General features: G+C 48.6%; 1 protein-coding gene across 1 annotated transcript in view; it reads left to right on the forward strand.

Moving 5' to 3' along the window:
- GRIK4 (glutamate ionotropic receptor kainate type subunit 4) overlaps positions 1-14,236 on the forward strand; it is a 417,047-nt gene extending 402,811 nt beyond the window's left edge. Inside the window, exons 21-22 of the mRNA XM_026505548.4 lie at positions 9,784-9,902; positions 13,457-14,236. Of these exons, the coding sequence (XP_026361333.2) occupies positions 9,784-9,902; positions 13,457-13,813 (476 nt within the window). The 3' untranslated portion in view covers positions 13,814-14,236. The remainder of the gene's footprint in view (positions 1-9,783; positions 9,903-13,456) is intronic.
- The last annotated feature ends 2,884 nt before the right edge of the window (positions 14,237-17,120 follow it).

The following is a 17,120-nucleotide window of genomic DNA, read 5'->3' on the forward strand; positions in this document are numbered from 1 at the left end:
TTGCAGCTTCCAACATAACATAGGCATGTTTATTTAATGTAAAAATGCTTTTTCCACCTCAACTCTAAGGAAAATTAGTGTCCCAGAAGATGCTCCATAAGCATCCCAAGGCACTGCCAATGCCTTGGCACCCTGGACTCGGTTTGAGAGTATCGGCTCCAGACTTCAGAGGTGCTGGGCTAAGACGGGGTATGATGAAAGCAGGTGCCGGGGATGGAATTCTGAGCTGTCACTGGCATTCATCGTCTCAGGGGACAGTCCTTGCCTTGGGAGGAACAAAGAATCAAATTATTGACTTTAAGTTCCAATGGTCTTACAACTCAGCAGAGACGGTGTTCTTAGAAGTCAGAGTTTTTGATTTGCCAGAAGAGTATTTTTGCAATACAGAAGGCTAATACCTAAAAGGGGCTTGGCATGAAACTGGCACTAGAAGTTAGAGAGTAGAAAAATAATAGAAGACCCAGTCACCCAGTCTGCAAACCAGATAAAAAAATAAAATAAAATAACACCCTGGCTGGGACAGGGAGCTTCTGAGCAGGAAAAGGATTTATTAGAATGTGGAGGGTCTCCGAGAAGGAGCTTTGTGTCCTGCTGGGACACAAGACAGTAGCAGATAGAACTCCTAGATTAGTTGGGGATTCTAAAAGGTAAAGAGATTTTTGCTTGCTCCCTGAGTTTGGGAAGTCCCGGAAATATGTGTCATGCTATGGTGAAGAGGGGGCATGAGAGATGGGACATGGGGACCCAGGGCAGGAGGGCCTAGTGACAGACCTGCATTTTCCTAGGCCCCATAGACACTGGAAATCTCAGTGGAATCCAGCACTAAGAACAGATACCTAACCCACTCCCATGACACATCATCTCCTTCCTATCCTCGGACCTGAAATACATCCAGGGGTGAAGCGGGAGCAGAGAAAACACTGCATTTAGCTGAATTTAAACCCAAAACGACGGAGAAGTCTGTGTTTTTGGCAATCAGCTGGAAATGGGAGCTTGGGATAGACATTGGGTAGTTTATAGAAAACTTAAGTGAGAATTTTTGCCAAGTGGTTGGCTTTGGAAACCCTTCCCTAGTCCACAGAGGCTGAGGAAGACTGACCTGACGGCAGAGTTCAGGAAAGATGGAGAGGGGAGGCACACAGGGAGGCACACGGGCTCCCTGGGAAGTTGGGGAGGTCGTAACAGGAGGCTCCACTCTGCACTTGGGGACCGAATGTTCCCTAGCACAGAGAAGAGAATGGAGCAGATGAAAAGGGGAAAATAAAGAGCGAGGTCACCCTGCCCTTGTCCCAAATGCTTCAGGAGATGCTCGGGTTCTCTCAACTGGCCCATGCCAACTTGCCCCTGTGCAGCCCCCCTTTGGAAGGAAAGGGTGAGCTGTATCAGTACATCCGAAGGGCCCTGTCTGCGAGATGCTGTGCGAATCTCCAGAAGAGCCAGGGCTTCGGCTCCCATCCCAGCCACGGCAGCTCGTGCCCATGTAATGGAGTGGCCCCATTTCTGCCGTGGCCGAAGCCCAAGCAGACGTGACTCAGAGAGGCCGAAGGGCTTCCTAGCCAAGCGAAAGTCCGCGTGACCTCCTCCAAGCCAAGCAAGAAGTACTAGCCTGGAACCAAGGCACCATCGCCTGGCCTGGCCCGGCAAGTCAGCAGCAGACTTCACGGAATATAACCTCCTGCTCCAGGGAGCCCCTCCTGGGTCAGAAGAACAGGACCAGCATGACCCGAAAGGTCTCTTCCTTTAAGTCTTTAAATGGTTGCCAGGAATGGAGCCACAGGAACTTTTTTTTTCCTTGCGTCTCAACCCGAACAAAGGGCAGTCGTGTTAATCTGCTTTCCAGAGCAGCTCCTGGGTGATCTTTCTTTTCATGATGTGAGTCCGTTGGCCTTCACCTGTGCCTCAAGGAAGAAGGAGACTGGAGCTGGCAGAGAGGGATGGAGGTGAAGGGAACTGTGAGGAAGGTCCTTGTGTCAGAGGCTTCTGACACGGACAGTGGCTGTAGGCACTTGGCTTTCAAGTACAGCGGGTCCCTGAGCGACGACGGTTTGATTTGCAGTTTTTCGATTCTACGATGGTGCGCAAGCAGGACGCATTGAGTATACAGCGTACTTGGAACTTGGGGTTTGGATCTTTTCCCAGGCTAGCGATGTGCAGGATGACCCTCTCCTGGGATGCGGGCAGCAGCAGAGCTCCCAGTCACCCCGAGATCACCAGGGTCAAAATCGATACACTGACAGCCCTTCCGTACCCGTATAGCCGTTCCAGCGTTTGCTTTCAGGACAGTGTTCAGTCAATTACAGGAGATGTTCAGCACTTTGTTACAAACTAGACTTTGTGTGAGATGACATCGCCCAACCCTAGGCTAATGTCAGTGTCCCGAGCACGTCTCAGGTGGGCGAGTCTAAGCCATCATGTTTTCCACTTATATTTTCAACTGACAATGCGTTTATTGGGACGTAACGCCATCGTAAGTCGAGGAAAACGTGCAGCGTGTATCAGCGTGCAGTAGCTAACATAATCCTTCTCCACTTTGTTATCCTATTAAAATGCGAGAAATGTCAAAGAAAAGGATCGGATGCACCCTACTTCTAATCCAGTATTACAGCTCAGACGTCACTGCCAAGTTCCAGAGAAGAACCCTAACATTGGGTTGATGCCACCAAGCCTGAGTCTTTTTGCCAGGCCTCCCTCGGCTCTGGTGAGAACCACATTACCCCTTCACCGTACCTCCCCGATTCCTTTCCCTGCCTGGAGCTCAATGACCACCTACCTTCGTCTGCAGCTAAAAAATGAAATGACAGAGTGTATGGAAGGCTTGATTCCAAGCTCTTTCATTCTCTTCTGCCCTTTCTTTTCAAAAACACTTATTTTATTTATTCTCTCACTCAGCCCCTATAAAAAGAAATCTCCGTTAGCCACTCACAAATGCCGGCACCCCAATTCAAGGGGATTGGGTTACTGAAGGCTTTCCAGAACGATTGTTGGACAGAAAGGTAGTCGGTAAATTCCAAGGAAATTAAATACCTTTATCTCGAAAAACACAAGCTCACAATTGGGCTTCAAAGGAACATAAATACACCACCAGGCTGTGAAAATCAGAGTCCCCTTTCAAGGATGGAAAAGAGGCCAGTGGTATTGACTCACAAAATACTTAGAGAGCAGGAAGTTTGCTCTCTGGCACAGCGGGAATGAAAGTGTGAGACATCTTAGTGAGAGTGGGGTGAGGGATGGGTCGGGGCTGGAATCTGGGGCTGTTTTCCTCTTTCTTCTCAGGGGGCCCAGCCTGACTATCCCGGTTCTCTGGTTTCTCTGGAGAGAGCCAAGACTGGAAACCCGAATATGGGAGTTTAGATAGTGTCTCGGAGAGATGCTTGCCGAGGAAGCTTCTCCCTAATCAAATCAGATGGATTGCTGAGAGACAGAGGAACTCCCAAGGGGGATGCCAGGTAGCACGGTCAGGAACAGAGGCAAATGGTGGCCCAGTATGTCTGCGCCAAAGGAGGTCAGCACCTATAAGGTCTGCAGCCCAACTCTGTGTGGTTACTAGGCTAAGGTGAAGTCAATGAAGCGTCAATTCAAATGTTTGATGTAACATTGTCGAGGAGAGAAGGAAATCTTAGAAGTGGAACCCATCGCCCATGCATAGGACCCTCTTTCCCGGTCACTCTGGGTGGGAGGAGAGGTCCCAGGAATGGATTCAGTCGTCAGAGTGTGGGGTCGAGTTCTGTCATCCCACCCCTGTAGCAGGAGGAAGCCTCGCTCCAGGGAGAGGCCGTGTGGGGTAGGGGTGGGGACGAAGGCTCTGGCTTCAGTTCGGATCTTGCACTTGCCGCTGGTCCTGGGACCTTGGGCAAGTTACCAACTCTGGTAACCTTGCTCCTAGGTAGCAGTCATAAAGGTCAGCTTTATTTTTATAAAGAATGTTAGCGGGGTGGTGAGATTTCTCTAGATTTCGCATCTCAGCTGTGAGAATTTGGGCCACTTAACTGTTCCTGAATTCCTGTTTCTTTCACTGTAAGATGCCGACAGTGAGCCTTCTTTACAGTGTTTTTAATGATAATCAAATGAGATAGCAAATGTTTTTAAAAACGAGGCGCTTGAGCTCGTATTTTGATGAATTGTAAAGCGCCTCTCCCAAGCTTGTGTTTTGACAAATTGCAAAATTTATCAGATGCCTCTTCCATCCGTCTTCTACGTGGTGTCTGTTTGCCTGCTTTCCTTCCATCAGCGTCCCGGGCCTCTGCTAGGTCTAGTCCATGAATGTCACGGGAAGAGTAAATGGCCTGCTTGCTCTTCCCGTCCCTGGCCATGCAAACCTGACAAGTCACTTCGTATGTCCTGGGAAGGTCATACAGGTCAGCTCACACGTGGTCTCGAGAAGTTGCTATTTACAGTAAATAAGGCCGGGGAGATGGGACCAATTAATATATTTGCATGGAGGTAGGTGAATGTGACTCTGAACTAGAAAGTGCTTGAAAGTCATTTTGGTCAAAGAATTCATGTGCTTGTCAAGTGTTTTCAGTGGAGAATGCTGCACAGATCTCAGCACACACCGTAATGCTCAGCTCACGGAAGCTTCTCAAGAAAGATTTGTTGACCAACGTCCAAGAACAAATACATTCTCCCTGGACGGGATCATGGCGCCAGTCTCTTTTCTCTCTGTATCTAGCTCTGTGGCTCCTGTGGCCTCTGCCTCTTTGCCTCCCAGGCTAGACCTACCCTGTCCTTGTTCAAAAGCAGCACCCCTGCATCTCAGATGCAACTTTCCACAGTGTTCCGGGAGGTGTGCAAGGGGAGTAAGGCACCTGAATCCGAAAAGTGATTACTTTCAGGTCAGAACTGAAGGCTCCGTGGGTGGAGATTCAGATCTGTTCAGAGGTACTCCCTTGACGTTGCCGTTCCCCTCCATAGTTCTAGAGACAAGGAGAGTTGTTTGTTTGCATTTGTCCACCATAACTTGTATTTGTGGACGAGCTAGGAGTGACACCAGAGTCGGTGTTTAACCAACCAAGAGTTTGCGGGGGGAATTCGGTTCTGTTTCAGTTGATAGGGTCTTACTGCTGGGGCATAGCTGAGGCTCTGAGACTCAAGTGTCAAGAGAGACTCTCGGTCTGAAAGCCAGCTGTCTAGGTGGCTCCTGGGTGGTCCAGCCGAAGAAGGGAAGGGGGCAGTGATTAGCCGGCTCCCCCCTTGCAGGGGCTGAGGCGGCTGTGAGCGCGTCGAGGCCTGTGGTCAGACTGGAGGGTGTCCGTGCCCGAGGAGAGGCTGTGTGCTGCGGAAGGCATTTGACTTTAGGAGAGCGACGGATGGCACTGTTAAGTAGAAGCGCTGCGCTCTCCTAGCGCTCGCTGCCTGCTCCCTCTCCATCTGTTTCTCACTCTGACTCTGCCAGCAATCTATTCTTGCTTCCACTTTCCAATAAGTTCCTAAAGGCACCCGTGGCATACAAGCCTTGCTCCTGGGCGGGGAGGCCGCCCAGCCAGGAATCGGCACGCTTGCTGCTAACAGCCGTGATTAACATGCGGGCCCTGAAACACGAGAAGCTGGGAAAGCAAGACCTGGGGGTGTTTCAGTGACGCATGCTTTCTACCCCGCATCCTGTTAAAGCCTCAGCTCCTCCGAGAAGCTTTCCCTGATCTCATCAAACTTGGCCCAGCCCTGATCACCTGTCTGTGTATAACCCTCCCCCGTGCCCTTGCACCTGCTGGGGCGCCGTATTGTGGGTCCATGTCGTGGATTAGCCCATGTCAGTGTTCCGTCCCCCCTTGGCCAGCCACTCCGCGCAGTCTGGGCCATCTGCCTCTGTGACCAGGCTGCGAGCACCCGACAAGGGCTGTCACACTTTACTATTATTTCAAACGAAATTTAATTAGGAATGACTATATTTCACAGTATGGATCCAAAGCTTTGGATAATGCAGGCTTCTACATAGGAGATGTCTTTATCCTCTTACTTTCTGTTCATTCTTTCCACAAACATTTGTTGGGCTCCGATTAGGGGCCAGGCACCATGATTGTGGGGTTACGGAGTTGAACGAGACTGGATCTTCCCCTCAAGAAACTCACAGTCTCGTGGGAAATCCAGAGATAGCAGATCAAAATAGGGTATCATTTGATGCAATGTTAGAATGATTCAGAGCACATTGGCAGTGAAACACCAAAGCGGTATAACTAACAGAGCCAGGTGAGATCAGAGACGGCAGCCTGGAGGAAGTGACCACTCAGCAAAGCCTTAAAGGAAAGGTTAAGGCTAGCCCAGTGTGTGTCTGGGGGGCTGGGGTACGCTCCAGGCAGAGGTGCTTATAGGAATAAAGGTACAGGGGGTACGGACAACAGCGCTGTGTGCTGGGAACTATGAATAGTTGCTACAGCTATGTCGCAGTTAGATTTTGCATTTTGGAAAGATCACTCAGGCAAGCTTCGTGGAGGGTAGAATTGAGTTATACAGCCGCAAGCAGGGACTCATTTCCGAGGCTGCTGAACTGTCCAAGCAAGAGACGGTGGGGGCCTGAACATGAACTAGGAAAGTAGTAGCAGGGAAAGAGGGAAGGGTGAGAAATTGAGAAGTAGGTAGAGACAGAATCAGCAGGACATGGTACTAGCCAGCACAGGAGGGAGAAGCAGGGGACCAGATTCAGGGAAATGAGGAGAGAATGGGCCTTAGAGCAAGCAAAGGCGTGAGAAGGTTGCAAGAGAGCAATGTCTTTATAAAAAGCCAAGAAGGGGGTGTGGTTGGCAATGCCAAGTGCTACAAGAGGTCACTTAAGATCAGGACTGGAAAATTTCCAATAGGTTAGCAACATAATGTTCATTGGTGACCTTGGTGTGGATGGCTTTAGGGGTGCAAGACAGAATTGCATGGGGTGATGAGGGAATAGGAAAAACAAAAGTGAATTCAGATAGAACCATTTTCTTCTTCAGCTACCTCTGGCCTAAAAGCTTTTCAGGCATCCAAAATTATGTTTGAGGCCTGAAAAAATTTATTAGCTTCAAAATGCAAAGAAGAAACTGCAAAATTAAATTAAGACGTGTTTAATTAAATATCTCCAAAATGTAACATTGTTTCGACTTCATTAATTTTTAAATTTAATATTCATAAAAACTTCATTACATTTAGAAACAATTTTTTTGGTTCGACTTTTCTCATTTTGCAAACATTCCCTTGTAGGCACAATGATTGCTGAGAAATCACAGCCAGTTACAAATTAACTGTTGCTTGATACTTAGTCACATCACAAGCAAAATTTTTAAAATGCATTTAACATAAGATGTGGGTGCATTTTCTTTTACTTTTATGTGAGATGGGGCCTCCAAATGTACGTGTCATAAGGGCTTTAAAATGTCTTAAAATACTTCTGATAGAGACAACTGTTTCAAAAAGCTTGGCCGGGGAAGGAAGGAGAGAGAAGGGGTGTTCACTAGGCAGAGTTGGAAGGGGAAGGAGGGCTTCTTATTTTCTCCCTGAGAAGGGAGGCATGTGAGTAAATGCATGTGCCGAGGGAGAGTCAGGGCGAAGAAGAGAGTCAGGAGGGCCGGGGTGGTGCTGAGACAGGCAGGGGAAGCAGCTAGAGCCCAAATGGCAAAATTGGCCCCGCCGCAGGGGCGTTCCCCTCTGCAGAAACAGGAGGGGAGGTTGACTCCTTTCAGGGGGATCCTAGTCTTTTTTTTTTTTTTTTTTTTTTCTGTATCAGGCAGAACCATCCCAAAGTGATCAGAGAGTCTTATATTACCTGCACAGTCACCTGGGGAGTCCGTTTACCCGAACAGGTGGGCCTCCTTGCTATCACAGTGGTCACTGCCCCTTCACTGAGGCCTTCATGCAGCCTTCCCCACAGCTGGAGAATCGAGTTCATCCGTGATGCTCAGATGCACACCCCAATACCCACGCACCTGCTGCTGGAGCAGGGGCCAGAGCACCCCAGCCAGGTCCTCTGTGCACGCTTCTTCCTCAGGTGTCCTTGCTGTCTGCCCCATTCACGTGGTTCCCGATGTTCCCCTAGTCAGAAACTTTCTGTCCAAATGATCCCAGGTTAGAGGGGCAGGTGTTCAAATGAACCCCAAGTACCTTCCTCCCGGAAAGTAGAAATCTACTCCAAATGCTATATGCCTTCCCTTAGAATTGAGTTTTTAAATATCCCCCTGTTTTGGGTTATTCAAAAGAGAGGATCCATTTCTGCACAGGTTCTCAAAAGTCAGCCGCGGGGGCCTGCAGAGCACCGCGAAGAGCCCTTTGGCTGTATTCGTGATGGGAGCCACGGTAGCGGACGATTGGCGTAGGCCGCACTGCACTGGGCTGGGCTGTTGTCAAAACAAAACAGAAATGCGACAGACATTCACTCGAGGCTTTGTGAGAGGAAACGCGAGGCATCTTGACATGGCGAGGTGCGGCTAGTTTTCTAGCTCTCCAAGATGCAGAAGGCAGTGTCAGGTTTCTCTTCCTGAACTAAGCTCATCTCGTGGTGGCACGTGAGGCTGGGTTTCCCTCACGCTGACAGAGTTCCGTGTCCCACGGATTACACAGACAGCCCAAACGTGCAAGCATTCTGGAATAGCACAGCGCGTAAGCTACCCTCTTGCGCATTTTCCCGGATAAAAGATGCTTCTTGATTTACGATTGTGGCCCCTGTTGAATCAGGGTCTCATGGACTTATGCCACTCCCCTAAAGTTTGGGATTCTCTGATACCAAATAAAACATCCAGTGAATAGCTAAACTCAATGTTTGACACCGTGGAAATGAAACAACCATGAAACCCTACAAATGTTTACTGAGTATCTGCTATCTGCCAGGTATCACGCTCGGTAGTGAGGATACAGCTAGAAATTGTGCCTGACTTCAAGGAACTTTGTCGTGCACGTTGCTTCTAAAAATACTGATCTGCAAACTAATTTTAGGTCTAGCTGGAAAAGAATCACCTGTGAAATGTATTTTCAAATGCTGATTCCTGGGCCCCACCTCCAGAGATGCGGATTCAAGAGGTCTGGTGCAGGACAAGGAATCTATATCTTGAACAAGCTTCCCATGTGGTTCTGATGGCAACTGCTGGTCAGGAGCGAAAAAAACGTTCTTACTGTCTCAATAAGTATTGGAGTAACCTGTTGACACAGATATGTAAATGGATTTTTTTCTATCCATAGCTTGGTTGAAACACCTGCTTGCTATCCAGCAAACCCAGCATTGTAAAGATTGACTAAATTTTTTATGAAACATCTAGAATTTGTAGGTATTTTGGTATCATGTCTCTGGAGGCTAACTCAAATTTTCATAGACCCTTTTCTTTAAAAAAAAAACAAAAAACAAAAACATTTTATTTATTTATTTGAGAGAGAGAGAGAGAATGAGTGATCAGGAGAAGGGCAGAGGGTGAGGGACAAAGGGTCCCCAGGAGACTCTGTGCTGAGCACAGAGCCCAGCGTGGGGCTCAATCTCACAACCCTGAAATCATGACCTGAGCCGAAACCAAGAGTGAGACGCTGAACTGACGGCACCATCCAGGCACCCCTGACCGTTTCCTTAAAATGACCCTCACCTCCCACCCCCAGAAGGCCTTTTGGAGGCTTCTCACCGGTTTCTTCCTTTTGCAACGAGATCCTCCCCTCTTCTTCTCCAGCTATGCCACACTTTTTTTCCCCAAAAGAGTAATTCTGTCTCCTGCGAGGAAGATGCGTATAAAGCATCTACAAGACTCAAGTTCTGGTTGGTTGATGACTTTCAGCATTGTGGTGGAGCGATTCCGTCTTGTAGCCCTCTTACGTTATTTTGTGTGTGTTCTCACTTTCTTATAGGTCTGGGAATGGAGAATATTGGTGGAATCTTTGTGGTTCTTATTTGCGGCTTAATCGTGGCCATTTTTATGGCTATGTTGGAGTTTTTATGGACTCTCCGACACTCGGAAACTACGGAGGTAAATCTTCAAACGGGTACGACTTACAGTGTTGGCAGACGGGCTCGCGCACCTGCAAAAGTCACTTCAGACAAAACCTAGGAGATCCCATAAGGGGGTGGAGCGCCGATGGGACAGTGCGGCGGAGACAATCCCCGTCCCACAGGCAAGAGGTCTGGGTCGATGCTTCATCACGTACCAGTTATGCAGGGAAAGTATACTTAACCCCTGAACTTCAGAATCTTTTCCAAAACAGCCCAGCCGATAAATACATGATGAGTTGTACACACAGCAAAGTCTTACACACCTGTAATTTAAGATGTAGTGTGGCAAAGAAAAACAGGCCGAAGTACCAGGATACCAGTGGAGGTGAGGACGTTGGTTCTGTCCTCGGTATGTTTTCGCCTTACCGGTAAAGATGTGTAGAGAGATCCCAGTTCACGTAGGGCCGAGAAGTACATCTTCCTTCTCAGGGATTTTGAATCCATTTAATTCCTGAACCTGTGGCTTAGAAACTGGGTTCATATAAATTTCACACCGACTGAGAAGTCTGAATAGAAGGGAGAAGACTTATCCCATTCTATCTCAGAGAAGGGGCACCGGTCCTTACATGCTGATGCCATTATTCAGTTTTTAAAGTGCATTAGCTTCTCTCTCCATCTCTGAATTCTGGATCATTGTAAGCCTCCTCCCTTAATTGATGCTGGAGAAACAGGGGTGAACATGCGCCCCTCCATCTGTGAAGTCCAGCCTCAGGCGGGGCCTCGGTATAGCACTGCCTTCTAGACTTTGTTCTTTGCCGTGCTCGAACTCCTTCCCATATCCACTAGGACTTCCAAACCATCACCCACTCCTCCCATCCCTTTGCCCCTTCATGCATAAAGGTGAATTTTATCTCCCACCCACCCCCACGGAGTCAGGAATGGCTAGCCCCAATTTAAAACCCCCACTGAACACTTTACCCACAGCTAAAGCCCTCCCCCCACCCCGCCTTTGCACCACAGCAGATGTTTCTGGGCATTTCTTTGTCTCTGCCTTCATCCCACTTCCCTTGGCTACTCGAGGACTTTCCTTTTTCTTCCCTTTATGTTTGCTTCCTGCTCTGTCCCCAACATCTAAAATTATGCTCAAGTTTATCCTCTGTTTTAAAATAGTAGTAGTATTGGGGCGCCTGTGTGGTTCAGTCTGTTAAGCATCTGACTCTTGATCTCAGCTCAGGTTGTGACTTCAGGCCCCATGTTGGGCTCCGTGCTGGGCTTTTCAACAAAAAGCCATAAAATAATAGCAGTGTTACTATTGCTCTTGCACTATCCTTCCCCTCCTCCAAACCAAGGGGATTCGGCTGTCTCCATTTCCTGACCTCCCATCCAGTCCTCAGTGCAGGGCAGTCTGGCTCCTCCCCACCCCGGCACTGAAAGGTCATTGCTAAGAGGTCTAACCCCTCCCATTGGACGAAGCCAAAGAGAACCCAGTGGGCTTTATTGCACCTCAGTGTGCCCTTCACGAAGTGGACAGTTCCTTCCAGAAGCTCTCTCCTCCCTTGCCTTGCCTGACACCAAGCTTTCTTGGTTCCCCTCCTACTTCTCCCTCCAGCTTTACTGGCTTTCCCCCTTTGTCCACTCCTAAAATAGTGGTGCTACTTATTTACTCCATAAGAAGCAATTCAGGTGTTCCTTTCCCTATGAAAGTTTCCCCAGTTCTCCTGCCTTCTTCCCTGGACAAGAGGAGTTGATCATTCCTCCTCTTTTCTAACACCATTGCAACCTGTGCATCAAGCACTTATACACTGTGTTGCAATTATTTTTGTATCGGCCTCCCTACTAATCATTGCACTGCCTAGAATCAGGACTATGTCCTCTCTCTCTGAATTTCCATGCAAAGCACAGTGCTTGATACATAGTTGACAGCCAGTAATTGTATGTCTTGTCACATGTAATAGATTTGGCAGGTGCTCTTGTTTTAGCTGTTGCAGTTATTACTGGAAGCACAGAGACGTTAAGGGACGTGCCCAGAGTCTCTGATATTTAGTAACAGGTCTAAATGGGCCATAACCCATTAGGTGATATGACTTCTCTGAAGCCACTTCAAGTAGAGGATCTGTGCATGTTTGGTTATTCTCAAGAGCTCAAGCACCGTCTAGATGTATCTTGAAAAATTCAGTGAGGACTTCCAAGAGCTAAAATGAAGAGTAAAGGCTCCATTAGCTGTTTGGCTCTGGTAGAACAATTGTTCCGTTGATAGAACTCGGAGACTGGAGAGAGCAGGTTTCTTCTCCTATCACCATCCAGGAAGTGTCCTTTCCAGTGCAGAGTGGAGAACATAACAGACATACGTGTGATTTGGAGTAAATAAGTTTAGATTCAAATTCTGGGTCAGCTATGATGAGTCGAGTGATTTTTCACAAGGCATATAACTTCTCTGAGCCTCTCTTTCCACATCTGTGAAATGGGTATAGTAGAGGTAGCAGCCGTGCAGGTTCATGATTCTTCACCCACAATTCTGAAACCTTAAAAGCTTGGAGAGTTCCAAATTTTTTATAAATTTGATGCAAAGTACATTTGGCAACAAAACTTGCACGGGTCCAGGGCTAACGTTAATGTTAATGGTCTTTATCCCATTCAGTGTAAAGGTAAATACATTTGCTACAGAAATGCTAATGTGCTCTTTTCCAGTTTCATTGATAAGTAATTGACATACATTACTGTGTAAGTTTAAGGCATACAGGATGATGGTCTGATTTACCGCTGTTGTGAAATGATCACCACAGTAGGTTCAGCTAACATCCGTCATCTCATAGAGATACAATAAAAAGAAGAGAAAGAAAAAAGGAAAACCCATTTTTTCCTTGTGATGAGAACTCTCAGGCTTTACTCTCTTAACAACTTTCAATGTGCTTGAATATACGGTCTGCCCTGGACCCCACTGGGTGTGATAGATAGTATATTACATGTGTGTTGTATTACCTCTCTAAAATCTAAACTATTCTGAAATATAGCTGGACCCAGGGGTTTCGTATCAGGAGACTGTGGACCTATCGGGGTGGTGGTTGCTGTTGCTTCTGTTGTTGTAGAGAGCCTTAGCTCTAGTTATAACCAGTTGACCCAAAGAATGAGAGGCTTAAGCCTGAGAGCACAATGTGCATGGAGACGTGGCTTTTTCAAGGACTTCCAAGACTGACCTGCAGAAGAGGGGCTATTTATTTAGTAGGCTTCAAGTTACACATTTCACTGGGATGGATGGGGACATTTTCAGAGAGACGAATTGTGAAGTCCGTAGAAGGAAGCCCCGTTTCATGGGCTCTCTCCCCAACATGGTGAGGACGTCCTCTCTAGAAGTGTCCAAAGACTGGACCACCCGCTGGCAGGGCTATTGAGCTCTATGGTATGGAGGGCGTTCCAATGCTAAGTGGGAGGTGGAATGAGGGGGCGGATTGCAAGGTCTTCCCAATATATCCGTACCTAAGATTATGTGATTCTGAGACACTGCCCCCCAGCACCCCTACCAGAACAGATGCGCCAGCGATGCGCAGGGGCTGGTTCTGAGAGGTTGGGCTGTGACCTCCTCCTTCCCCCCAGGTGTCCGTCTGCCAGGAGATGGTGACCGAGCTGCGCAGCATCATCCTATGTCAGGACAGTGCCCATCCCCGCCGGCGGCGCGCCGGGCTGCCTCCTCCCCGGCCCCCCATCCCCGAGGAGCGCCGGCCACGGGGGACGGCCACGCTCAGCAATGGCAAGCTGTGCGGGGCCGGGGAGCCCGACCAGCTGGCACAGAGACTGGCCCAGGAGGCCGCCCTGGTGGCCCGCGGCTGCACACACATTCGCGTCTGCCCCGAGTGCCGCAGGTTCCAGGGCCTGCGGGCGCGGCCGTCTCCAGCCCGCAGCGAGGAGAGCCTGGAGTGGGAGAAGACCACCAACAGCAGCGAGCCCGAGTAGCCCCGGGGGCGCCGGACACGTGCAGGCCGGCTGGGGAGGCCGGAGGGCCAGCCGGGGGGGCGCCGCGCTCCGCGGGCAGCCGGCCTTGCACAGCGTCCACGCTTCTCGTCGGAGCCCGGATCCAGGAACTTGCCCCAAAGAGCGCAGAGCCTGCCGCCCCAGCCAGAGCCAGCACGGGGGTCCGGGAGCTGGGGCCACCCAGAGACGTTGCACCCCAGTGGCGAGGGGACGCCCTCCCTCCCGACCCCAAGGACCCATCTTCTCCCAGTGGGCCTTTCCCTCCCGCCAGAATTACAGAGTCTGGGGTGGGGGTCCCTGCCCAGACCTGTCCAGAGAATTGGTGGCATCATCAGTGGAATTTCCCCAAGGAAGGGGCCATTGTACCCTGGGTCTAGTTCTTACAGGAAAACAAATTAAACTCAACAGGGAAGTTTTTCTTTTCTGGATTTGTACATTTTCGTTAGTGTTCTTTTGTTTCCCCTTTCTGCACCCCCCACCCCACTTTTCTTCTTTGTTGTCTTCTTAATTCTAGCCATTTGTTTGGGGGTGGTTTTTTGTTTTTGTTTTTTGGAGGGGGAGGCTGGGTTAGGAAATGGAAGTCTAAATAATCCGTTTCTTTCTCCTAAATTTTAGGACGTGGAGCGGCCAGTGCGTCGGATTTCAGGTGCCGACCTCTCTTTTCTGGGTGGGGGTTGGGGGTGCCAGAGAGCGTAGGAGAAGGGTCTTGGGAAGAATAAGGTGGAGAGTCTCAAAAGTCCATTAAAGTAATTTTGTAAATGCCAAAATCCAATCAACTCGTAGTTTCCTCAGAGAGACCTTGAAATGCCTGGGATTTCAGGGGTTACTGTGTCTTCTCTTTCTCTTTCTCTTTCTGACTTTCACTATCACTGGGTTTGATTTGGTCTTTTGTGACTGTGATCCCTCAACAAGAGAGACAGGGGAGGAGAGCAGAATGCACGAGGTGTCCTGGGGCCTTGCTTAAGGAGCAGAGTGGGGTGACACACTTTTCCCATACCCTGGCCTTGGCTTCAGATGGAATGTGCTAGTCACAGGGGAGGAGGGGGCGGGGCCACCCTGTTGGTATGGTGCATCCTTTGTTAATGGGCATATCTTTTTAACCAAACTCAGTAGCTGCCTATGAAGCCAGACCCCCAAGGCCGTCACGGATTGGGTGATTTCTCCTAGATGTGAGACCTGGGTGCAGGCATGTGTGTGAGTGCGTGCTGTATTTATTAAAGGGAAAAACCTGAAGTAATCAAGCACTTGCCAGGTTCCTAGGAGACAGGTGGAGTCTCACAGCTGATACATAGCCCTGGGAACTGGGGACCCTTAAGCCCTAACCTCAGCTTGGGCAGAAGTCCCCTTGCGTGAGTTTAAGTGTTTGACTTCTCTTCCATCTCTGAAATCAGAGTTACTGATTCTTTCCAGGCTCTCAGATGGCTGCTAGTTACCGCTGTACTTGTGAAATGTTTGCAGGGTCCAGCGCACTCGGCTGATGGGAGGGGTGAGGCTTCCCAGCCGCTGCGTGACCTTTGCTTGGCTCCACTAGTTGGGACTTTCACGCAGAGAGTTTTCATTTTCTGATGGAAAACAAATTCTATGCAATTTCTGATTGTAAACTTAGAAAATTCAGAGGGAGAGAGAAATTTTACAGCCCCTACCACCACCTCCACCACCACCACCACCTTGAATCGAATTGTCCTCACGTTTCTGTTCTGAATGTACTAAAATAAAGACATCTTTGGAAGCTGATGAGCTTAATTCCATGTTTTTTTTTTACCATGTGGGTAGTTCAACATCTGTGTGCCAGGCCAGTTAGTTAGAACTGCCATCCTGGAGGCCAAATGGGACCCTGATGATTCCCATTAAGGGTGCCAGTTTTGTCCTAGGCTGACCTTCTGTCTCATGAATTTGAATCTTTTTTTTTTTTTCCCTTTTCCTCTTTAACCATCCAATGATGGCAAGCTCTGAGAGGACTCGAGTATTTTTTTCAACCTTGCCTCGAGTCTCGTGGATTTGGTGGGAAGGGCACCGAAGGCCGCCTGACCACAGACCCAAATGGTGCCACGCTGTTCCAACCCACAGCTCCATTCCTTGCTTCCAGCCATGTGGTCTCTACTGTCAGATCACACTGGGGGCGGGAAGGGTTGTTTTTTTTAAAAACTCGTTTTTATGAGCAGGATATCTTGATCAATAGCAAACTTTTTTTAATGGATTAGTGAAATAAATGTCCCCATGAATCATTTGTAAAGTCTGTTTCTTTCACTGCGTGGAGTGAAGATAAGAGTGACAGCACTAGACAGTTTCTCTTAGCTGCTGGGGACTATCGCTGCACCTCACGCAAGCTGGTCAGTGAACCTGCAAGCAGCTAGTCCCCTCTTCCTTGGTTTGTCTTCACTTTTTATCTGTTGGTTGTTGGCTTTCTTTTCCATTCTGTATTTTCTATCTGACTCTGTATACTGTATAAAGCAGTTTTTTCTTGTCTGTTTATCTTTCTTCGACTGGAATATTTACAATAAAACAGAAACAAACCCTGAAGTGTTAGTGATGGATGAAAGCTGTTTGGGTTTGGGAAGGATAGTTTGGTGTGTCTGACATCCAGATACTCTAAAAGCAAGTAAAAATATAAACCCACTTGGTGTCTTCCCCTCCACCTGCCCTCCTCTCTCTCTCTCCCTCTCCCTCTCTCTGTCTCTCTCTCCACCCTGTCCAACTCCCCACCCCCTTTGGCTCTTTATTCAGATCCCAGGAAAGTCTAGGTGGCTCCTTTCAATTTGTAGTCCTGGGAGTCTGAGCCAACCCCCCTCCCCCCCAAACGGATACACATGGTAATGAAGTTCGGGATTCGTAGGGTTTTGTCTTCCTAAATGCACTTTCACAGAATAGCCATCTGTTGATACCTGGGGTAACTCTAGTCAGATATCACCCCAGATTCCACTGGGAGCTTGAAGATTACATCAATTAAAATATAATACTTTGCTTTATTTCTTTTAATTGCCTTGCAGGGCCCCAACCGTCACAAGATCTCTACCCCAGAACCCAGGTGGGGTGTAAGTTGAGCGTGTAGATGGCCGAAAATCTTTTGGCTTCCTCTAATCCAATGCTCATATGAGAATATTCATCCTGGGAACTTGCCAACCGGCCGCCTTATTGGTTAGGTGAGACTGACATATCATGATAACCGATCCACCTGGGGCCACTCTGTGAAAGTTTATTAGTTTTGGATTCCAAGGAGTTGAATTTTCTTTTGGAATCCAAAGGGGACTTCCCCATGGTGTAGGAGTCAAATACGTGAGGCCAGCGAGGG

This window comes from Ursus arctos, unplaced genomic scaffold, assembly GCF_023065955.2.
Source record: "Ursus arctos isolate Adak ecotype North America unplaced genomic scaffold, UrsArc2.0 scaffold_22, whole genome shotgun sequence".
NCBI lineage: Eukaryota > Metazoa > Chordata > Mammalia > Carnivora > Ursidae > Ursus > Ursus arctos.